At 47.3% G+C, this 23,888-nt stretch overlaps 2 protein-coding genes across 9 annotated transcripts in view; one reads left to right on the top strand and one right to left on the bottom strand.

Moving 5' to 3' along the window:
• The first annotated feature begins 477 nt into the window (after positions 1-477).
• g3bp1 (GTPase activating protein (SH3 domain) binding protein 1) lies at positions 478-13,251 on the top strand. 2 transcript variants are annotated; one of them, XM_084459647.1, is made up of 12 exons: positions 478-550; positions 3,584-3,700; positions 5,726-5,807; positions 6,365-6,538; positions 6,809-6,899; positions 7,115-7,199; positions 7,913-8,138; positions 8,446-8,550; positions 10,018-10,135; positions 11,542-11,664; positions 12,530-12,639; positions 12,814-13,251. In XM_084459647.1, exons 2-12 carry the CDS (start codon positions 3,606-3,608, stop codon positions 13,051-13,053), a joined length of 1,449 nt encoding a protein of 482 aa, XP_084315773.1. In that variant the 5' UTR covers positions 478-550; positions 3,584-3,605; the 3' UTR covers positions 13,054-13,251. The 2 variants fall into 2 exon arrangements, with proteins under 2 accessions (XP_084315773.1, XP_084315772.1); XM_084459646.1 differs by having other exon boundaries at positions 7,112-7,199.
• An 8,659-nt stretch (positions 13,252-21,910) lies between these two features.
• Positions 21,911-23,888, bottom strand: part of glra1 (glycine receptor, alpha 1) — a gene marked incomplete at both ends in the record, with an annotated part of 61,938 nt that continues 59,960 nt past the window's right edge. For 5 of the 7 annotated variants that reach the window (XM_084459359.1, XM_084459362.1, XM_084459361.1 and 2 more), the window contains one exon: positions 21,911-22,198. In XM_084459359.1, the coding sequence (XP_084315485.1) occupies positions 21,911-22,198 (288 nt within the window). Of the gene's footprint in view, positions 22,223-23,888 lie in introns of all 7 variants that reach the window. The other 2 variants (XM_084459360.1, XM_084459364.1) reach the window with 1 other exon arrangement.

Raw genomic sequence — 23,888 nt, 5'->3', positions numbered from 1 at the left:
GAACATCAGTGAGTCATGGCCCTGTAACATCAGTTGGCAAATCCAAACATGCAATAAATTATGTGGGAATTTGCTGAAGAAGAAAGACATCGGCTTCTGGCCCCTGCCATCAGGAGAGGGCTGGGTTATGCCGCCATCAGGAGAGGGTTGGGTTATGTCGCCCTCAGGTGGATGAAACATGCAGGTGCATAATTCGTGCACCCATGTACAGGGGGCGGGGTCGGGTAAATGCATGGTCCACAACGATTGGCTGTAGTCTGGGATTCTCAGAGTAACAGGACGTGGTTGGTGGATTATTTTATGCTCCTGCAAAATGATTGGTTCGTTGCAGACGGTCATGCCCGGTTGTGTTGGTGTAGCATGGTTGGTTGTGTGTGTGTAGCATGGTGGGTGTAGCATGGTGGGTGGACCCGCAGTCACACCGGGACCAGGCGAGCCGCGCATGCGCAGAGACCAGCCCGTCCACGCAGCTTCTCTCTCTCAGCCCGGCCGGAGGGGCTTTTCTCTCACAACTCTTCTCTTCATAAACCATTTCAACCAGTGACTTCTGGTAAGTTCATGATTGCTCCATGGTAGATTGTGTCTGGTTATATCAACTAGCTGGACGGGTTAGATCATCTGATCGCTTAGATGAAGCAGTGAACTAAGCTCTCTGATCAGAGCTAGAGAAGCTAACGATGCTAACTGAGCTAACGGTTCCCAGTCTCATGTGTTAGTGCTAGCTTAGCTGGGCATGGTGTGTTAGTGCTTAGCTGGGCATGGTGTGTTAGTGCTAGCTTAGCTAGGCATGGTGTGTTAGTGCTAGCTTAGCTAGGCATGGTGTGTTAGTGCTAGCTTAGCTAGGCATGGTGTGTTAGTGCTAGCTTAGCTAGGCATGGTGTGTTAGTGCTAGCTTAGCTAGGCATGGTGTGTTAGTGCTAGCTTAGCTAGCCTAGTCATTCACATGGGCAGGGTTGTGAGCTAACTGCTCAGCTAGTTGAGTATCTGAGTCCTCCACCATGTTTCCTTTGACTTGCATCTCGACGTTGTGCTGCTGAGACTAGATCTGATCTGAGACTAGATCTGAGCCAGCTAGCACGGCTAGCACAGCTACTAGAACACACTAGCACGGCTAGCATAGCTACTAGAACACAGCTAGCATAGCTAGCTACTAGGACCCGGCTAGCTACTAGGACCCGGCTAGCATAGCTACTAGGACCCGGCTAGCTACTAGGACCCAGCTAGCATAGCTACTAGGACACGGCTAGCATAGCTACTAGGACACGGCTAGCTACTAGGACCCGGCTAGCTACTAGGACCCGGCTAGCATAGCTACTAGGACCCGGCTAGCTACTAGGACCCGGCTAGCATAGCTACTAGGACACGGCTAGCATAGCTACTAGGACACGGCTAGCATAGCTACTAGGACCCGGCTAGCTACTAGGACCCGGCTAGCTACTAGGACCCGGCTAGCTACTAGGACCCGGCTAGCATAGCTACTAGGACCCGGCTAGCATAGCTACTAGGACCCGGCTAGCATAGCTACTAGGACACGGCTAGCATAGCTACTAGGACCCGGCTAGCATAGCTACTAGGACCCGGCTAGCATAGCTACTAGGACCCGGCTAGCATAGCTACTAGGACCCGGCTAGCATAGCTACTAGGACCCAGCTAGCATAGCTACTAGGACCCAGCTAGCATAGCTACTAGGACCCGGCTAGCATAGCTACTAGGACCCAGCTAGCATAGCTACTAGGACCCAGCTAGCTACTAGGACCCGGCTAGCTACTAGGACCCAGCTAGCTACTAGGACCCGGCTAGCATAGCTACTAGGACCCGGCTAGCATAGCTACTAGGACCCGGCTAGCATAGCTACTAGGACCCGGCTAGCATAGCTACTAGGACCCAGCTAGCATAGCTACTAGGACCCAGCTAGCTACTAGGACCCAGCTAGCATAGCTACTAGGACACGGCTAGCTACTAGGACCCAGCTAGCATAGCTACTAGGACCTGGCTAGCTACTAGGACCCGGCTAGCTCGCTGCTAGCTCCAGACACGTGTTGGTGAGCCATGCTCTGCCCTCTGTTACCTAACGCGGTATTGTTTCTGACCAGCTGCTCTAGTGCTCTAGTGCTGGGGGGGGGGCTGTGCTCTAGTGCTGGGGGGGGGGGGCTGTGCTCTAGTGCTGGGGGGGGGGGCTGTGCTCTAGTGCTGGGGGGGGGGGAGTGCTCTAGTGCTGGGGGGGGGGGGGCTGTGCTCTAGTGCTGGGGGGGGGGTGCTCTAGTGCTGGGGGGGGGGGGGCTGTGCTCTAGTGCTGGGGGGGGTGCTCTAGTGTTGGGGGGGGGGGCTGTGCTCTAGTGCTGGGGGGGGGTGCTCTAGTGCTGGGGGGGGGGTGCTCTAGTGCTGGGGGGGGGGGGCTGTGCTCTAGTGCTGGGGGGGGGCTGTGCTCTAGTGCTGGGGGGGGGGGGGGCGGGGGCTGTGCTCTAGTGCTGGGGGGGGGGCTGTGCTCTAGTGCTGGGGGGGGGGCGGGGGCTGTGCTCTAGTGCTGGGGGGGGTGCTCTAGTGCTGGGGGGGGGGGGGGGGCTGTGCTCTAGTGCTCTAGTGCTGGGGGGGGGCACATTGATTTAGACATTTGTTTAACGTTCGGATGACAAATTGTTCCCAGTTAGGCTCACTACTAGTCAATCTAACTACTAGTCAATCTAACTACTAGTCAATCTAACTACTAGTCAATCTAACTACTAGTCAATCAAACTACTAGTCAATCTTGCTAAGGTTATCTCTCCGTCCATTCATGCTATATTCTCTAACGTTAGGGTCAGGGTTAGGCGTGGGGTAGTTAGGGTTAGGGTTAGGCGTGGGGTTAGGGTTAGGCGTGGGGTAGTTAGTGTTAGGGTTAGGCGTGGGGTAGTTAGGGTTAGGGTTAGGCGTGGGGTAGTTAGGGTTAGGGTTAGGCGTGGGGTAGTTAGGGTTAGGCGTGGGGTAGTTAGGGTTAGGCGTGGGGTAGTTAGGGTTAGGGTTAGGCGTGGGGTAGTTAGGGTTAGGCGTGGGGTAGTTAGGGTTAGGGTTAGGCGTGGGGTAGTTAGGGTTAAGGTTAGGCGTGGGGTAGTTAGGGTTAGGGTTAGGGTTAGGCGTGGGGTAGTTAGGGTTAGGGTTAGGCGTGGGGTAGTTAGGGTTAGGCGTGGGGTAGTTAGGGTTAGGCGTGGGGTAGTTAGGGTTAGGGTTAGGCGTGGGGTAGTTAGGGTTAGGGGTGGGGTAGTTAGGGTTAGGCGTGGGGTAGTTAGGGTTAGGGTTAGGCGTGGGGTAGTTAGGGTTAAGGTTAGGCGTGGGGTAGTTAGGGTTAGTGTTAGGGTTAGGGTTAGGCGTGGGGTAGTTAGGGTTAGGGTTAGGCGTGGGGTAGTTAGGGTTAGGCGTGGGGTAGTTAGGGTTAGGGTTAGGCGTGGGGTAGTTAGGGTTAGGGTTAGGCGTGGGGTAGTTAGGGTTAGGGTTAGGCGTGGGGTAGTTAGGGTTAGGGTTAGGCGTGGGGTAGTTAGGGTTAGGGTTAGGCGTGGGGTAGTTCTCATTAGGGTCAACACCCTGTAACACACATTCCTCATGTGTTCAGATCTGTCCAGCTGACCAAAGACATGGTGATGGAGAAGCCAAGTGCCCAGCTTGTCGGGCGGGAGTTTGTCCGACAGTATTACACCCTCCTCAACCAGGCCCCCGACTACCTGCACAGGTGAGCACAGTATTACACCCTCCTCAACCAGGCCCCCGACTACCTGCACAGGTGAGCACACCCTCCTCAACCAGGCCCCCGACTACCTGCACAGGTGAGCACAGTATTACACCCTCCTCAACCAGGCCCCCGACTACCTGCACAGGTGAGCACAGTATTACACCCTCCTCAACCAGGCCCCCGACTACCTGCACAGGTGAGCACAGTATTACACCCTCCTCAACCAGGCCCCCGACTACCTGCACAGGTGAGCACAGTATTACACCCTCCTCAACCAGGCCCCCGACTACCTGCACAGGTGAGCAGAGGTTCTGAGACCTGGCCCGGGTCAGGCGGCCTTTAAAGGAGTAGTAAAGGGAACATGCATGTTTAGCCCTGTTTTAAGGTTACTTATGATCATATACAATGGTTCAGATCAAAACGTTGACAAAACTAGCACTTTAGAAAGTCTGATAATTGCTCTACCACCGTTTTGGTCATACAATGGATGTGGGTGGGCACCTTGAAAAATCATTCAAAAAACATGTTAAACTCTCGATTTCAAAGACAAGAAGTTTGGTGTTCTGACATCAAATTCGCTGCAAAGTATGAATCCTGTAGGGTTTTATTGATCATTTTATGAAATCCATTGACTTGTATTGAAGCGACTGTTGTAGATGTGTAGATCAATCCGCAGAGGGGATTTTTAGGTTTAATTTTGGACGTTTAAGTCGACTGAGATTCTTGAAGTTGAGCAGTCGTTTTTTGCTCCACTGTCAAGATGCGCTGGTGGGCTATTAACTAATAACCTAATAACTAGACAATTCACCTGCCTTGTGATTTAAAAAGGACACTGGTTTTAGATCTAGTTTATTACTGGAGCTGTTAGTTGTGCAGTAAAAGGAGACTTCAGACTGATACAGCGGAGGGAAGACAGGGAATCCCCCCTCCGTTGTGCGCCTAGCCTACTGTGCGCCAGCAATCACCTGCATTTACCAAACGGAATATCACAACACACAACTGCTGTCCTAGATCCATCTTCTTGTATGAACTAAGATATCCGAAGGAATTTTTTTTCTCTCCCATAGACAGATTGAGCTGCGAAAATGCTTCAGTGACAGCCTATTCACACACGCGTTCAAATGCGCAGCCTATTCACACGCGTTCAAATGCGCAGCCTATTCACACGCGTTCAAATGCGCAGCCTATTCACACACGCGTTCAAATGCGCAGCCTATTCACACACGCGTTCAAATGCGCAGCCTATTCACACACGCGTTCAAATGCGCAGCCTATTCACACACGCTTTCAAATGCGCAGCCTATTCACACACGCGTTCAAATGCGCAGCCTATTCACACACGCGTTCAAATGCGCAGCCTATTCACACACGCGTTCAAATGCGCAGCCTATTCACACACACTTTCAAATGCACAGCCTATTCACACACGTTCAAATGCGCAGCCTATTCACACACGCGTTCAAATGCGCAGCCTATTCACACACGCGTTCAAATGCGCAGCCTATTCACACGCGTTCAAATGCGCAGTTGAGGAGACTATATCTTCAAAGCGCCCAGCCCTAATGTAGGCTATGGGAAACACTGCTAAACATGGGGGCATCTGAAGTAGATGGACACTGTGGACTAGATGATTCAGCAAGAAAAACAAGCGTCTTTTGTGCTGCATGCGAGTTTGATTTAGTTTGACAGCTGACCCGACTCCCACGGTCTCCCTCAGACTAACGTTAGAAATACTGGTACATTATAAGCAGATCAGTAGGTTACTGGTACATTATAAGCAGATCATTAAATCACAATCTGCTCAAATATGACACTTAAAGTCCAATTGGTCTGAATCCTATTTTTCTTGAGGTGAAGAAAATGTATTCATGCAGATGGGTTATGGGTAGGAAGGCAATGAGTTTATTTGGGTTATTGAATTTCATAGTCAAAATGAATAATGTTGATGGCCATGTTTGTGTATATTTGAGGAGGTTGGAAGTGAACACTGCCATATAGTCATGCTAATACTCATATTTCTACCAGGTTCTATGGGAAGAACTCGTCTTATGTGCATGGAGGCTTGGACAGCCATGGTAAACCAGTTGAAGCTGTGTACGGCCAATCTGTAAGTAGTAGAATCTCCAAACGTTGCTCAGAATGCCACTAGAAGAAAAAAAACTTTGTCTGATATGTAATCACAATTATAAAAGCTTTAATCTCGTAACTTTTCATATTTAAATGTCCTTTTCACGATTTGTTTGTTTATTTTGTTTTTGTTATTTATTCCCCTTTTGTGCCAGGGAAACAGACATCTTCATTATAAAAATAACAACATCTTCATTATAAAAATAACAACTATTTTAAAGTCTTTCGACCCTTCACCACGCTATCTCTGAATGAGCACAAAAAATCATGCAGATTATGAAACGACCTTTAATGTGACACAACAGGAACATCGGCCTCATTCTATTTGCCGATGGGCTGATGACTAAACAAGGCGAATATCGTCTGATACCAATATTGGGACGGAGTGTGATTTTAAGGCAGCTGGCTGCCCAAAGGAATGCATTCATCTCAGCCTTTTGCCATTACAGTAGTATATTGCAGAGGCCAGGATCACTAACGCTTAACTGCGCAGCCGTACCTGTTTATATGCAGCGTGTGTTTCTTTGTGGCCACCAGGAGATCCATAAGAAAGTAATGGCACTAAGCTTCCGCGACTGCCACACCAAGATCCGGCACGTGGACGCCCACGCCACCCTGAACGAGGGCGTGGTGGTCCAGGTGATGGGGGAGCTCTCCAACAACATGCAGCCCATGCGCAAGTTCATGCAGACCTTTGTTCTGGCTCCTGAGGTGAGCTGCTCCGCTGGGAACACCCACGGCCTGGTGCCCCGCCTCCAAACATTCCTCCTGCTAAGTTCATTCCCTATCGGCTAGCTAATATATTATAGTGCTATTATATGAACTGGAGACAGTGACTATTCACTTACCTTGTAGATGGGTTGTGATCATATCTTGAATTTGAATGAGCTATCGACCAGAATTCTGAGCAAATTCACGCTCTGAACACTGAGAACTCTGAAAGTCTGAAAGTCTGTGTATTTTGTGTCATGACATTTTTAGGGCACTGTTGCAAACAAGTTCTACGTTCATAATGACGTGTTCCGCTACCAAGACGAGGTGTTTGGAGACTCTGACTCCGAGCCCGCCGAAGGTGAGGTGTCCAGGACTTACTAATTTACTGTGTTTTATAACTTCTGACATCTGCAGCACTGAGATTTTACTGAAATGTAATGTGCATTACAAATAAATTTATAATTATTATTATTATTATTAATGTCATTTTTTCATATCAGTTGTTCTATTAAATATTCCCTCAGTGTGTCAACATCGAAATAAGTAAATGTGTTTTTCTGTTTTTCAAAGCAGAGTCTGAGGACGAGGTTGAGGAGATGGAGGAGCGAGAGCCTTCACCTGACGACCAGACCGCTGCTTTCTACGAACAGACACCTTGGTATGACCCTGACCCCCCACCTAACCAGACAACTTGGTATGACCCTAACCCCCCACCCAACCAGACACCTTGGTATGACCCTCTATAGAACACACCATCTACAATACCTGTGTACAAGTACACATTCTCTACGCTACGATCGGCGTCCATCATATTCTAAGTCATCTTCTATATCCTCAAAATCTGATAAATATTCAGGCATATTGCACACAATATTCCAGGCACCAAGCAGCCGATCGTAGAGTAGAGAATGTGAGCCGTGAGTGTAGCCTACAGACGGAGAATAGCCAGTCTGCTGTGCCAAGCTGTGCGCATGTGTGCTGGAGCAAGTGGGGAAGCTTTATGTCGTTTCTAAAGACGTTTCTAAAGATCATATTACAGAGGCATGTGAAAACCACAACAAGCCCTCGCTCTATGGAAGCACAACTAGCGATTCAGACAGATTGATGAAAACAACCGTTTCACGGCAGAAAATAGATTTGAGTTGATATTGGAGGTGTGTGTTTATAATGACGAGGTGTGAGTTGATATTGGAGGTGTGTGTTTATAATGACGAGGTGTGAGTTGATATTGGAGGTGTGTGTTTATAATGACGAGGTGTGTTGATATTGGAGGTGTGTGTTTATAATGACGAGGTGTGAGTTGATATTGGAGGTGTGAGTTGATATTGGAGGTGTGAGTTGATATTGGAGGTGTGTCGGCGCTTGTTTCAGCCCTGGGCCGACGGTACCGGAGGAGGAGGAGGAGGAGGAGGTCGCCACGGTCACCCCGGAGCCTGAACCCGAGCCCGAGAAGGAGGTGGAGCCAGAGGTGGTGGAGGAGTCGAAGCAGGAGCTGGACATGGAGCCAGAGCCACACGTAGAGGAGCTGGCGGAGAAATGCCCCGACGCCCCTCCCTCACCGGCCGACGTGGCGCCCGCCGCGCCAGAGGAGAATCGGGTAGGGCTCTGCACGAGGGCTAGGGTTACACATTACCATGAACTAAACGGACGTCAGATCAAGACCTTCAACGTTTTAGGTTCCCCCTCCAATGTGCACTGATCATTACAAATATTTGATTAGATTTGAATCATTTTTTACAAATTTTGCACGAATAGCACAGAAATGATCGATTTTCTTTGAATAGTATTTATTTTTCATGTATTTGATGTTTTGAGTACCTTGAAGAGCACATTTCAACTAATATGTATATTAGTGTTTTGATTACTGTTATTAAAACGGTGTAAACTCCTGCTTGTCCTTGCAGCCGTTCTCCTGGGCGTCGGTGACCAGTAAGAACCTCCCTCCCAGCGGGCAGCTCCCCATCTCAGGAATACCCCCTCATGTCGTCAAGGTCACCCCATCGCCACCGGTACGTCCCCCTATGTTACCATGGTGATAGCACCGCAACGCCTCCATACGAGCTCTGAGCAATTATTTTCTCTTTATATTTTAATGTTTGTATTTATGAAAACATTTCATCAGGTATAGTTGTATATATGACCGCCAAACTTAGCCAGAGATGAGGTTATTAAGAATGTTTTTACGAACAAACGTTATAGTCCCGGGATGTGGGACGCAGCGCACCCAGACCAGGTAACACATCCATACACTAACCCTAACCCAGACCAGGTAACACACCCAGACCAGGTAACACATCCATACACTAACCCTAACCCTAACCCAGACCAGGTAACACACCCAGACCAGGTAACACATCCATACACTAACCCTAACCCTAACCCAGACCAGGTTACACACCCAGACCAGGTAACACATCCATACACTAACCCTAACCCTAACCCAGACCAGGTAGCGCACCCAGACCAGGTAACACATCCATGCAGTGTACTCTAGTCTAATGTAGAGGTGAAGGAAGGTCTGTGTTTATGTACTCCTCTGATGTACACGTGAAGGCAGGTCTGTGTGTGTGTGTTTAGTCCAGGGTGAAGGCAGGTGTGTGTGTGTGTGTTTAGTCCAGGGTGGAGGTGAAAGCAGGTCTGTGTGTGTGTGTTTAGTCCAGGGTGGAGGTGAAGGCAGGTCTGTGTGTGTGTGTGTTTAGTCCAGGGTGGAGGTGAAGGCAGGTCTGTGTGTGTGTGTAGTCCAGGGTGAAAGCAGGTCTGTGTGTGTGTGTGTAGTCCAGGGTGAAAGCAGGTCTGTGTGTGTGTGTTTAGTCCAGGGTGGAGGTGAAGGCAGGTGTGTGTGTGTGTGTTTAGTCCAGGGTGGAGGTGAAAGCAGGTGTGTGTGTGTGTGTGTTTAGTCCAGGGTGGAGGTGAAAGCAGGTGTGTGTGTGTGTGTGTTTAGTCCAGGGTGGAGGTGAAAGCAGGTCTGTGTGTGTGTGTTTAGTCCAGGGTGGAGGTGAAAGCAGGTGTGTGTGTGTGTGTTTAGTCCAGGGTGGAGGTGAAAGCAGGTCTGTGTGTGTGTGTGTAGTCCAGGGTGGAGGTGAAGGCAGGTCTGTGTGTGTGTGTTTAGTCCAGGGTGGAGGTGAAAGCAGGTGTGTGTGTGTGTGTTTAGTCCAGGGTGGAGGTGAAAGCAGGTCTGTGTGTGTGTGTTTAGTCCAGGGTGGAGGTGAAAGCAGGTGTGTGTGTGTGTGTTTAGTCCAGGGTGGAGGTGAAAGCAGGTCTGTGTGTGTGTGTGTAGTCCAGGGTGGAGGTGAAGGCAGGTCTGTGTGTGTGTGTTTAGTCCAGGGTGAAAGCAGGTCTGTGTTGTGTGTGTTTAGTCCAGGGTGGAGGTGAAAGCAGGTGTGTGTGTGTGTGTAGTCCAGGGTGGAGGGTAAAGCAGGTGTGTGTGTGTTTAGTCCAGGGTGGAGGTGAAAGCAGGTCTGTGTGTGTGTGTTTAGTCCAGGGTGGAGGTGAAGGCAGAAGCCCAATCAGCAGCCCAGAGAACCCAGCGGGACCAGAGGATCCGGGAGCAGCGGCCTGGAGGAGCTCTGCCTGTCCACCGAGGACCCAGACCAGGTAACACACCCAGACCAGGTAACACACCCAGACCAGGTAACACACCCAGACCAGGTAACACACCCAGACCAGGTACCACATCCAGACCAGGTACCACATCCAGACCTCCCTGAGTATTCAGACCCCAGACCAGGTAACACATCCAGACCTCACTGAGTATCCAGACCCCAGACCTCACTTTATTTTGTTACAGCCTTATTCTAAAATGGATTAAATTAATTAGTCTACATACAATACACCTCCTAAAGCTGTTCCCCCTAGAACACCTCCTAAAGCTGTTCCCCCTAGAACACCTCCTACAGCTGTTCCCCCTAGAACACCTCCTAAAGCTGTTCTCCCTAGAACACCTCCTAAAGCTGTTCTCCCTAGAACACCTCCTAAAGCTGTTCTCCCTAGAACACCTCCTAAAGCTGTTCCCCCTAGAACACCTCCTAAAGCTGTTCTCCCTAGAACACCTCCTAAAGCTGTTTCCCCTAGAACACCTCCTAAAGCTGTTCTCCCTAGAACACCTCCTAAAGCTGTTTCCCCTAGAACACCTCCTAAAGCTGTTCCCCCTAGAACACCTCCTAAAGCTGTTCCCCCTAGAACACACCCTAAAGCTGTTCCCCTAGAACACCTCCTAAAGCTGTTCTCCCTAGAACACCTCCTAAAGCTGTTCTCCCTAGAACACACCCTAAAGCTGTTCCCCCTAGAACACCTCCTAAAGCTGTTCCCCCTAGAACATCTCCTAAAGCTGTTCTCCCTAGAACACACCCTAAAGCTGTTCTCCCTAGAACACCTCCTAAAGCTGTTCCCCCTAGAACACCTCCTAAAGCTGTTCTCCCTAGAACACCTCCTAAAGCTGTTCCCCCTAGAACACACCCTAAAGCTGTTCCCCCTAGAACACCTCCTAAAGCTGTTCCCCCTAGAACACCTCCTAAAGCTGTGGTGATAATTCTATATAATTTGAGGAGGTCACGTTACCCATGACCTTTATGTATAGATATGTAGATATGTAGATGTGACCCAGCTGTTTGATGTATAGATGTGTAGATGTGTAGATGTGACCCAGCTGTTTGATGTATAGATATGTAGATGTGTAGATGTGTAGATGTATAGATGTGTAGATGTATAGATGTATAGATGTGTAGGTGTGACCCAGCTGTTTGATGTATAGATATGTAGATATGTAGATATGTAGATATGTAGATGTGTAGGTGTGACCCAGCTGTTTGATGTATAGATGTATAGATGTGTAGATGTGACCCAGCTGTGTGTGTGTCAGTGCGGGAAGGCGAGGGGGAGGCGGAGGTGTATAGATGTGTAGATGTGTAGATGTATAGATATGTAGATGTGACCCAGCTGTTTGATGTATAGATATGTAGATATTAGGATGTGTAGGTGTGACCCAGCTGTGTGTGTGTCAGTGCGGGAAGGCGAGGGGGAGGCGGAGGTGCGCCGCGTGGTCCGGTACCCAGACAGCCACCAGCTCTTCGTTGGGAACGTCCCTCATGATGTGGACAAGGGAGAGCTCAAGGAATTCTTTGAACGTAAGTCACTCAATTTATTAACGGTATATAACTGTATCCATGCGGTGTAGGCCTCATATTAGGATCACCGTGAGGAAACGGTGACACAGCTGTGCAGCTGTCTGCCCTGTTGCCGTGGTGATACTGAGCAGGCGTGATGATCTCAGGCTCATGGCTGGTGAGATGCTTCCCCTCCTTAGGGAAATTAAATCAGAACAATTTTGACAATTATGTCTGTGCCACATGTTTGAAGAGCTTATTTAGTCTCTTAATACTGTTTAACGAGTCATCATCAACAGATTGTTATTGATTCCTCTTCCAGAGTATGGTACAGTGATTATTATTGGTTCTTCCAGAGTATGGTACAGTGATTATTATTGGTTCTTCCAGAGTATGGTACAGTGATTATTATTGGTTCTTCCAGAGTATGGTACAGTGATTGATTATTATTGGTTCTTCCAGAGTATGGTACAGTGATTATTATTGGTTCTTCTCCCAGAGTATGGTACAGTGATTATTATTGGTTCTTCCAGAGTATGGTACAGTGATTATTATTGGTTCTTCTCCCAGAGTATGGTACAGTGAATATTATTGGTTCTTCCAGAGTATGGTACAGTGATTATTATTGGTTCTTCCAGAGTATGGTACAGTGATTATTATTGGTTCTTCTCCCAGAGTATGGTACAGTGATTATTATTGGTTCTTCTCCCAGAGTATGGTACAGTGATTATTATTGGTTCTTCCAGAGTATGGTACAGTGATTATTATTGGTTCTTCCAGAGTATGGTTCAGTGATTAACATATGAACATGTTATTATTGGTTCCTCTTCCAGAGTATGGTTCAGTGATTAACATATGAACATGTTATTATTGGTTCCTCTTCCAGAGTATGGGACGGTGATTGAGTTGAGGATCAACAGCGGTGGCAAGCTGCCCAACTTTGGATTCGTGGTCTTTGATGATGCTGAGCCTGTTCAGAAGATCCTCAACAACAGGGTACGTGATTGGTCCACTCAAACCTCATACACACAACAGGGAACGTGATTGGTCCACTCAAACCTCAGGCACAAACCCTGACACCTTAAGTTGTGAAAGAGTGATGTTCTATTTCAGTTAGATTAGTGCATCGTACGTTCTACTGCCTCTTACTGACGCTCTGCTCTCCCTCAGCCTATCAAGTTCAGAGGTGACGTGCGTCTGAACGTGGAGGAGAAGAAAACCCGCTCTGCGCGGGAAGGAGACCGCCGAGACATTCGGCCTCGAGGTCCGGGTGGCCCTGGGGGGCCCCGGGAGAGGATAGGGGGGCCTAGGGGACCCCCTCCCAGGGGGGGTATGGCACAGAAGCCCAGCTTTGGCTCTGGACGTGGCGGTGGGCCCAGTGAGGGGCGCTACGGGGGACCACGCCAGTGAAGACAAACGCCCTCCTGAAGCTACGTCAGTTCCTTACACCACCTAGTCACCAAGATGGCTCTCCTCTCCACCTAGTCACCAAGATGGCTCTCTCCTCCCCACCTAGTCACCAAGATGGCTCTCTCCTCCCCACCTAGTCACCAAGATGGCTCTCTCCTCCCCACCTAGTCACCAAGATGGCTCTCTCCTCCCCACCTAGTCACCAAGATGGCTCTCCTCCCCACCTAATCACCAAGATGGCTCTCTCCTCTCCACCTAGTCACCAAGATGGCTCTCTCCTCCCCACCTAGTCACCAAGATGGCTCTCTCCTCTCCACCTAGTCACCAAGATGGCTCTCTCCTCCCCACCTAGTCACCAAGATGGCTCTCCTCCCCACCTAATCACCAAGATGGCTCTCCTCCCCACCTAATCACCAAGATGGCTCTCTCCTCTCCACCTAGTCACCAAGATGGCTCTCCTCCTCACCTAGTCACCAAGATGGCTCTCCTCCTCACCTAGTCACCAAGATGGCTCTCTCCTCCCCACCTAATCACCAAGATGGCTCTCTCCTCCCCACCTAGTCACCAAGATGGCTCTCCTCCCCACCTAATCACCAAGATGGCTCTCCTCCCCACCTAATCACCAAGATGGCTCTCTCCTCCCCACCTAATCACCAAGATGGCTCTCTCCTCCTCACCTAGACACCAAGATGACTCTCTCCTCCTCACCTAGACACCAAGATGGCTCTCTCCTCCTCACCTAGTCACCAAGATGGCTCTCTCCTCCCCACCTAATCACCAAGATGGCTCTCTCCTCCCCACCTAGTCACCAAGATGGCTCTCTCCTCCTCACCTAGTCACCAAGATGGCTCTCTCCTCCCCACCTAGTCACCAAGATGGCTCTCCTCCCCACCTAATCAACAAGATGGCTCTCTCCTCCCCACCTAGACACCAAGATGACTCTCTCCTCTCCACCTAGTCACCAAGATGGCTCTCTCCTCCTCACCTAGTCACCAAGATGGCTCTCTCCTCCTCACCTAGTCACCAAGATGGCTGTCTCCTCCCCACCTAATCACCAAGATGGCTCTCCTCCTCACCTAGTCACCAAGATGGCTCTCTCCTCCCCACCTAATCACCAAGATGGCTCTCTCCTCCCCACCTAGACACCAAGATGGCTCTCTCCTCTCCACCTAGTCACCAAGATGGCTCTCTCCTCCCCACCTAGTCACCAAGATGGCTCTCTCCTCTCCACCTAGTCACCAAGATGGCTCTCTCCTCCCCACCTAGTCACCAAGATGGCTCTCCTCCCCACCTAATCACCAAGATGGCTCTCCTCCCCACCTAATCACCAAGATGGCTCTCTCCTCTCCACCTAGTCACCAAGATGGCTCTCCTCCTCACCTAGTCACCAAGATGGCTCTCCTCCTCACCTAGTCACCAAGATGGCTCTCTCCTCCCCACCTAATCACCAAGATGGCTCTCTCCTCCCCACCTAGTCACCAAGATGGCTCTCCTCCCCACCTAATCACCAAGATGGCTCTCCTCCCCACCTAATCACCAAGATGGCTCTCTCCTCCCCACCTAATCACCAAGATGGCTCTCTCCTCCTCACCTAGACACCAAGATGACTCTCTCCTCCTCACCTAGACACCAAGATGGCTCTCTCCTCCTCACCTAGTCACCAAGATGGCTCTCTCCTCCCCACCTAATCACCAAGATGGCTGTCTCCTCCCCACCTAATCACCAAGATGGCTCTCTCCTCCTCACCTAGTCACCAAGATGGCTCTCTCCTCCCCACCTAATCACCAAGATGGCTCTCTCCTCCCCACCTAGACACCAAGATGACTCTCTCCTCTCCACCTAGTCACCAAGATGACTCTCTCCTCTCCACCTAGTCACCAAGATGGCTCTCTCCTCCTCACCTAGTCACCAAGATGGCTGTCTCCTCCCCACCTAGTCACCAAGATGTCTCTCTCCTCCCCCCCTAGACACCACGATGTCTCTCTCCTCTTCACCTAGATACCACGATGTCTCTCTCCTCTTCACCTAGATACCACGATGTCTCTCTCCTCTTCACCTAGATACCAAGATGTCTCTCTCCTGGTCGTCTTTCCACCTCCCCTGCTGTAGTTTCCTGTATCCAGGACTCTAGAACGTGAAATCCTTCAGGCCCCATCACCTGCTACTGAAACACACCATCTGCACCTTCACCTGTCTGGCTTTTCCTTCACCTGTCTGGCTTTTCTTTCACCTGTCTGGCTTTTCTTTCACCTGTCTGGCTTTTCTTTCACCTGTCTGGCTTTTCTTTCACCTGTCTGGGTTTTTCTTTCACCTGTCTGGTTTTTCTTTCACCTGTCTGGTTTTTCTTTCTATCCTGAACTTGAATGTGTTGTAAGAGGAAACAAACAGAAAAAAGGGTAAAAACTACTTGAATTGGGAAAAACCCAGAGTTTGTTTTTCGCGTTCTCTCCCTGTTTCGTAAAGGAACGTGTTCTTACTGCTTGGGCAATCCTGTGTATTGCTACCACCGTCTATCAGGTCAAACGCAAGTATGGTTTTATTTGAAAATGGCTACTAACTACATTGAATCATGGTTGTGAATGAATGGTTTTATTGAGCATGTATCAAATCCTGTAGCCTTCTACTCATGCACTTCATCATGGAATAAACAAGCGACTGATGACAACTAAATAAACATGATATACTGTTTTAAACTCCTGTCTTCAATTAACATGATAGACTTTTAAACTTGTGTCTTTAATAAACATGATAGACTGTTTTAAACTCTCGTGTCCTTTGAGTCAGTTGAGGTGCTTTGCAATCTGCCAGCAATAAGAGGATGGAGTGGATTCATGAGATACTAATGCTTATTTTGGGTTAGGTTACTAATGTTAATACCTTAGTTAAGGTTAGGTGAGTTAACATAAATAACATTAGTAAATGGTTAATAGAGACATTAGTTAACTTATTTAATGCTTAAATAAATGTAATATGTGTCCATTGACTGTTCATGTTAGTCTTCAAAAAAAAAAAATATATATATTGGGGTGGTGGGGGAGGGGCGGCGTTGGTACCTCAACCAGGCAGAGAACGGTTCCTCAACCAGGCAGAGAACGGTTCCTCAACCAGGCAGAGAACGGTGCCTCAACCAGGCAGAGAACGGTGCCTCAACCAGGCAGAGAAGAACGGTTCCTCAACCAGGCAGAGAACGTTGGTACCTCAACCAGGCAGAGAACGTTGGTTCCTCAACCAGGCAGAGAACGGTTCCTCAACCAGGCAGAGAACGGTTCCTCAACCAGGCAGAGAACGGTACCTCAACCAGGCAGAGAACGGTTCCTCAACCAGGCAGAGAACGTTGGTACCTCAACCAGGCAGAGAACGGTGGCGGCGTCTTTCAGGTCAACATCATTACTCCTCCACATGCGGGAATATTATATTCAGGGAAGTTAAATGATTGTGACTGTTACGGGAAAGGATGTGTGTTGTTTTTGTGTTTGTTTTTCCTTCCTGTCTCCCCTAGGTGTTGGCCAGCGGTGGTGCATGTGGTTCCTGGTCCCGCCTTGTCCTCTCCTGTCAATCATCGTTGCCCTCAGTGTGTGCAGTCCTTGTGTCCCTCATTGATTTCCCACCTGTATTCAATTATCTACCTTCCTTGTTGTCCAATCATGTGTCTCCCTGTCTCCTATAAGAGTGTCCTGTGTTCTGTGTAGGAGTTGGAGGAGAGGGGTTGTTATGTTTGTTTTGTGCCTGTTACTTTTGGTTTGTTTTACCTAGTTTGATTGTTGGTTCGTGCCCCCCTAGTCTTTTGTCGTCTTGGTCAAGGGAGAAGGGCTAGGTAAGACACCCTGGGGTCTACATTTTGCACCATGTAGGTAACCATTGTCTATACACATTAGGTAAGACGCGTGCGGTGCACTTGTTGTAGCAGGTAGGTTAGGTTCCGGGCAGGCCTATTTAGTTAGAGTGTGTGTGGAGTAGGTAGGTTAGAAAGGGTAGGGAAGTTTAGGGCTGTGTTTGTGGTGTGGCACCGCCGCATGGTCTTTCTCCCTGCCCCCCTCTCCTACCCTTTGTTAGTGTCCGGAGGAGTGTGAGGTTGTTTATTTTCTCCCCCCCCTTGTCTTGTCCATTGCTTGTTGCTTGTCTGGGTTTTGTGTAGAAATAAATCCTTTTTTATGCTACCTTGGATTGGGACATTGTATTGTGTATTGAATGCCCCACACCCAGAGTATAGTGTTGTTCCATCTACCAGCTGTGTTATACACAGACTGTTATATTCTTATTCACCCTACCCCTATGGTAATACCATCTTAATAGGAATGTAACAGTGACTTAAGAGTAGGAGAGTTTCTTGCATTGAGATGTTTTTACCCCAGAAATGCCCCTGAGAGCGTTTCCAGTGCTGTAGTGCACTCAGCTCGATTACCACACCATCACCATCAGCTGGACGGCGTTTACTGGGTTGCCAGGGTTAAGAGTTACATGAATGTTGCATATAGATGTTTGAGTCTGAGAAGCTTGTCTACATTATTTTACACTTGGATGCTCTATTTTTCACAGAACACTCCATTGTTCAATAAAATAAGACAATGGAATTGAATAGGCACACTTAGTAAGTTACACTGAAGCTATGCATGTCTGTCTAGTTGGGATCTAGTGTGTGCTACGTGTGTACGTACTTGTGCTTGCATGTGCATGAATGTGAGCTCAAATATATTACTTGCAAATTGCTCAAACAAGTCAGGTTGAACATGGTACAAACTATCATTTACAAAACTTCAGTAAGTGAATTCTAGCCGAGCCGGTCTGGTCTCACAGTGAAGTTCTCTACAGAGGCCCCTGCCAGTGAATGAATGAAAGGGTGAATACAACCTGCTATTTGTGAATGAATGAAAGAATGAATACAACCTGGGACAGGGGTTTCTTTGCCATTTTTTATTATTTTTGATGATTACACGGATCCTTGAGTTGAAGAACACAAACCAATATTCCAACTCCAACAACCTTGACAATGTTCAAAAACAGGTAAGAGATTTTGTTCAGAAAACCTTTAATTGTAATTAGAATTAGTATTATGACATATTTCAATAAATATTTAGTTATATACAGATACAGCAGAAATTGTACATTCCTTTTTTCTTCAAATTGCTCACGTTTTTGTACAAGCCAAAAATATCTGCCATTATTCATACTCATGCAAAATATTAAGTGTTTTCAGATCAATGAAAAATAAAAAGGATTTGCTGAGCTTTTTCCTGCTTTGAAGTGCACTCTGGGATATAATGATGCTGTAATTAGCAAATTAATTTGTGCACTTTGTGCCAATACTACAGAAGCAATTCAACCAAAATGAAGGCCATTCCGACTACGGCAAAAATAAAATAAACAAACGTTCCCTTTTGTTTACAGCTGTTCAATAATTTATATTTTGTATCCTTACCCAGTTTGGTGGTAGTCATTTCCAACACCAGATATGTGATATAAGAAATACAATCAACCTAAAACAGTGGTATCATTAATCATTAACAAATCATAACATGCTAGTTCACTTTGATACCTCAACATAAATTGTAGCAACTCTCAAAACATGTTTGTGTGGTTAGTGTGATCCGTACCGTACTGTCACACTGTAAAGATGCTATCCTTCATATGAATGTAAAGAATGCGTTCCTTCATATGAATGGCCTTGTTGGCTATACAGAGAGCAGCTCTACACAGAGACCTCCACACCATGACTACAGGATTCATGAATTCATTAATTCATTAATAGCATGGTGGTTGAATGAGTACATGATATGCTTAATTCCTTGTTTGTTGCATATTCAACACCATGTATGTGGCACAAGACACATGATTTTATTGAATGACCGTGGCTGAATCCAATACAGCAGCATTTTCAAAGCTGATGTCAATGAAAATAGTTCCTATCCATGGCAAAAAAATATGGTCTCAAAAAAATACTGTGAAATACACACACACACAAAAGAATCAACAAATTGCTACATTGCAAAACATCAGCCTTTCAAATGCTTTGCCAATCTTAAATGGTCAATATAGTTTCAACCACATTCTTGCTATCAACTTTATTAATGCATAGTTTGGGGGCAGATCATGACACACTTGGTCAGCTTCATGTTGAAGAGCCAGCCTGCTGGCAGGAGGCAGGCAGTACAAACAGCCTTCATGTCATTAGCAGTCAGCTGCAAACACTAACGCATCCGTCAGGGCTCACCTCAGCTAGGAGGAAGAGACAACTGAACAGCAGATACCAGGATGTACAAGTTCACCATCTGATCTTCATCATTTCCTTCCACGTTCTCCCTTATTCTGTTGTGATGTCATCAAGCCCCTCATATTGTGGAGAACCTGATTCTGCGCATGACTAGAATTAAAGGGCAGAGTTCTGGCTTTGATGAACTAATGATCCAGAGCGACCCGATCACAAGCAGCTCTGTACTCCCACCAGAACACAGGGTCCAAGCAGAATGTGTGGATATGAAATGGTATCTTCATCATGTTAGCTACCACACAATACACACATTGACACAACGCAGGGGATCCAAATGCAGGTGTAGTAGGGAACCTCTATGTGAATAGTTTTGCATACATGTAGTTGATACAAAAATGTGGAATGTTGTTTTCACCTGACATGCAATGACAAGACAGGAAGGCAATGAGAACCAGTTAACTAAACACTTCTTTGGTTTTGACTATAAAACCAAAATTTGGCAAAATGACTTCCACGACTTCCTCGACAACAGCAGTGGTTATTGTGACTGAGTCTTGACTCAATACCGACGCAGCACTGCCCCCTCAGTACGGAGGTCAGAACGCGTGAGTGTGGCTCCAGAACATTCTGGCCTCGGCCCGTCTGGACAGAACCAGTATGAGGCTGCGTGCTCGGATTCACAACACGTTAGGCTTAGTGAACACTACTCTGAACGCCCTGTGACTGAAGAACCCAGCAGAACCCAGCAGAACCCAGCAGAACCCCTGAACCTTCCCACCAACATCATGAGAACCGTGGGGTCGAGCGATATGTGGTGCTCAGTAGGGAACCGTTGTTTAGGAGTTCTGTCTTATCTAAGGTCTGCATGTGTCCTCCTTTGAGCATGCTCTGTGATGTCTGAAAAAAACTCTGAAATGGTAAAAAAAAAAAAATAATAATTTGCATATATTAATCATTGCATAGAGAAGCCTGGTGAAAAGCTAGGTATGTATTCCAGTTTTTTAAAGTAAGTCAAATCACTACATAACACCGTAGACTGTATGATATATTAATTTGTGTTCCCATTTTTGTCTGCTTATACTCCTGTGAATAATGATAATAATTACCGGTAGTTTAGCTACATTAATGAATGTTAACATCGATATTGTACATCAGGTGACATAGTTATGAATTGAATGTAAGTACAGTGTTGTTCTGGTGTGCTGGGTATCATGACAGGAAGCAGTGAAATATTCAGTCTTATCAGTTTCAATAGCACAGTTAGTTACCTTAGAAAAGAAACACATTCATAAATATATTTAGCTATGATGATGATGTGAGCATGGAAACCATCCCGACCCAGAGAGCCTCAGCTGCAGAGCACACAAATGCAATGTGATGTTTACACAGGACATTGATCTGACATGTAATGACATTAATCATAAAAACATAGGCAATCATAATAACATAGTTAAGGACAGATAGCGGAACACATTGGCCACATATAAACAATATATTTTCTATCTTCTCCACTCACCAAGTTTCTGTCGTGTAATTGACAGCAGGATGGGTTTTCCTCTGGGGGGGGGGAGCATTGACGAGTGCTTGTACAGTAATACGCACTGAAGCTAATTTAGATATAGAGGACGCGCGGCCCGTGCATCACTTTATCTATGGAAGCACCAAATGGCCCTAGATCCTTTAAAAATACCTCCTTTCCCGATGCCTGTCTTTTCAAAGAAATATGTTTTTTTAATGATAGATATAGACTATATTACAACTCTCTCCCAACCTCAGATAATGCAGTGTCCGTTTTCAAGTTGCAAAAACACATCTTTACAAGAGCCTCTTCTGTTCATCTTCTTTTTTTTAAATTCTCAGTTGTTCAGTTCGTTAAAGTCTTGAGTATTTACTTTTTCATTTTTCTATTTTTGTAGATATATTGCCACATTCATATATCATGCATTTTACTGCATTGCTATTGCACTGGTCCAGGGTTGGAACAAAACAGAAGAACATAACAGGTATTGATGGATTCCTCTGCCAAGGAGATGCCCTCAAAAGCTATGAGCACTGATGACGAGGAGGGACAGGTCAGGGTTGGAGGGGGACAGGGTGGAGGGTCAGGGTTGGAGGGGGGCAGGGTGGAGGGTCAGGGTTGGAGGGGGACAGGGTGGAGGGTCAGGGTTGGAGGGGGGCAGGGTGGAGGGTCAGGGTTGGAGGGGGGCAGGGTGGAGGGTCAGGGTTGGAGGGGGGCAGGGTGGAGGGTCAGGTCAGGGTTGGAGGGGGGCAGGGTGGAGGGTCAGGGTTGGAGGGGGGCAGGGTGGAGGGTCAGGTCAGGGTTGGAGGGGGACAGGGTCGAGGGTCAGGTCAGGGTTGGAGGGGGACAGGGTCGAGGGTCAGGTCAGGGTTGGAGGGTCAGGGTTGAAGGGGGACAGGGTCGAGGGTCAGGTCAGGGTTGGAGGGGGACAGGGTCGAGGGTCAGGTCAGGGTTGGAGGGTCAGGGTTGAAGGGGGACAGGGTCGAGGGTCAGGTCAGGGTTGGAGGGGGACAGGGTCGAGGGTCAGGTCAGGGTTGGAGGGTCAGGGTTGAAGGGGGACAGGGTCGAGGGTCAGGTCAGGGTTGGAGGGGGACAGGGTCGAGGGTCAGGTCAGGGTTGGAGGGTGTTGATCCTCACTGCTTGTGGACGTCTTCGCTGCGTATGATCTTGTAAATGATCCAGTAGAAAATGTTAAAAATGAGGAAGACTAGCGGGAAGGCGACGCGGGACACGGTGTCGATCCTCTTGGCCCGGCCGATGAACAGCTTCCTCATCTCCTCCACGGTCTTCTCGGGGGGGCCGGTGGAGGTGGGCGCGTTGTTGTTGTTGCCCTTGATGGCCATGCCGTCCTTCGCCTGCAGGCAGGCGGGTCCCATCCCGTAGGCGGCGAAGCTGAACCGGCCCTCGCCGGCCTCGTCCTCCTGGAACACACACCAACACTCACGCTGTTATTAACACAGCTATTAACACTCACCCTGTTATTAACACAGCTATTAACACTCACCCTGTTATTAACACAGCTATTAACACTCACCCTGTTAATAACACAGCTATTAACACTCACCCTGTTATTAACACAGCTATTAACACTCACCCTGTTATTAACACAGCTATTAACACTCACCCTGTTATTAACACAGCTATTAACACTCACCCTGTTAATAACACAGCTATTAACACTCACCCTGTTATTAACACAGCTATTAACACTCACCCTGTTAATAACACAGCCCAACACTCACTCTGTTAATAACAGTTATTAACACTCACTCTGTTATTAACACAGCCCAGCTTCTCTGTTAGGAATCACGCTGGTTATTTCCCTGTCCACTCTGTCACATTGTTCTCAATAAGAGATACTGTATCAACACTAAGATGAACTTTAATAATCCACATTAACAGATACACTGTATATAAGCTAAGATGAACTTTAATTATCCACAATAATAAATACAGTACACTGTATCTACATATATTCAAATCTAGTGAAAACTGTCTATCTAGTGATAGTGCATAATAAGCATGTTGACTCTGAATAATCTAAATATATTACATGTTGGATATCCCATCCGTCATCTACTTTTACACACTGGACATACATATACACACTGGACACACATATACACACTGGACACACACATACACACTGGACATACATATACACACTGGACACACATATACACACTGGACACACACATACACACTGGACATACATATACACACTGGACACACATATACACACTGGACACACACATACACACTGGACACACATATACACACTGGACACACACATACACACTGGACACGTATATGACAGCTGGGTATTCTCTTTCTCCTTAATAATACTGAGACATAATATGATATAACCCTAGTAATAAACATTGAAGGACCTTAAGTTGACCTCTAAAGGTCACCCACAAAGGCCAAAGGCAGGCATCCGTAGAGAATATGAATTGGATGTATTGACAAGTGTTGTATTGACTGTGCATCACTCAAGGTTATGGGTGAGCAGCGTTCTAACCTCCGCCTGCTATGTTGACAAACAATTTCTTATCACTGACAACAATAAGGGTCCTTATCTCAGTCAGCTTAGTTGAGGCGTTGTAATTGAAACGTTGTATTTTGAGGTGTTGTAATTGAAACGTGTATTTTGAGGTGTTGTAATTGAAACGTTGTATTTTGAGGTGTTGTAATTGAAACGTTGTATTTTGAGGTGTTGTAATTGAAACGTATTTTGAGGCGTTGTAATTGAAACATTGTATTTTGAGGTGTTGTAATTGAAACATTGTATTTTGAGGTGTTGTAATTGAAACATTGTATTTTGAGGTGTTGTAATTGAAACGTTGAATTTTGAGGCGTTGTAATTGAAACGTTGTATTTTGAGGCGTTGTAATTGAAACGTATTTTGAGGCGTTGTAATTGAAACATTGTATTTTGAGGCGTTGTAATTGAAACGTTGTATTTTGAGGCTCTGGCGTGTTGCTGCTCTCAGATCCATTTTTAGACGCCATGTCCTCTTTCTGTCCTTGCCGCCACGCCAGCCCATTTATAACTGTTAATGTGTGTCGGGGTGAACGGAGCAACACACACAGTCACGCACGCACACACACA

Source organism: Borostomias antarcticus, assembly GCF_949987555.1.
Source record: "Borostomias antarcticus genome assembly, chromosome: 28".
NCBI classification, from domain to species: Eukaryota; Metazoa; Chordata; class Actinopteri; order Stomiiformes; family Stomiidae; genus Borostomias; species Borostomias antarcticus.
The sequence above is the reverse complement of the archived record's forward strand: the minus strand, read 5'-3'. Positions and strand labels throughout refer to the sequence as shown.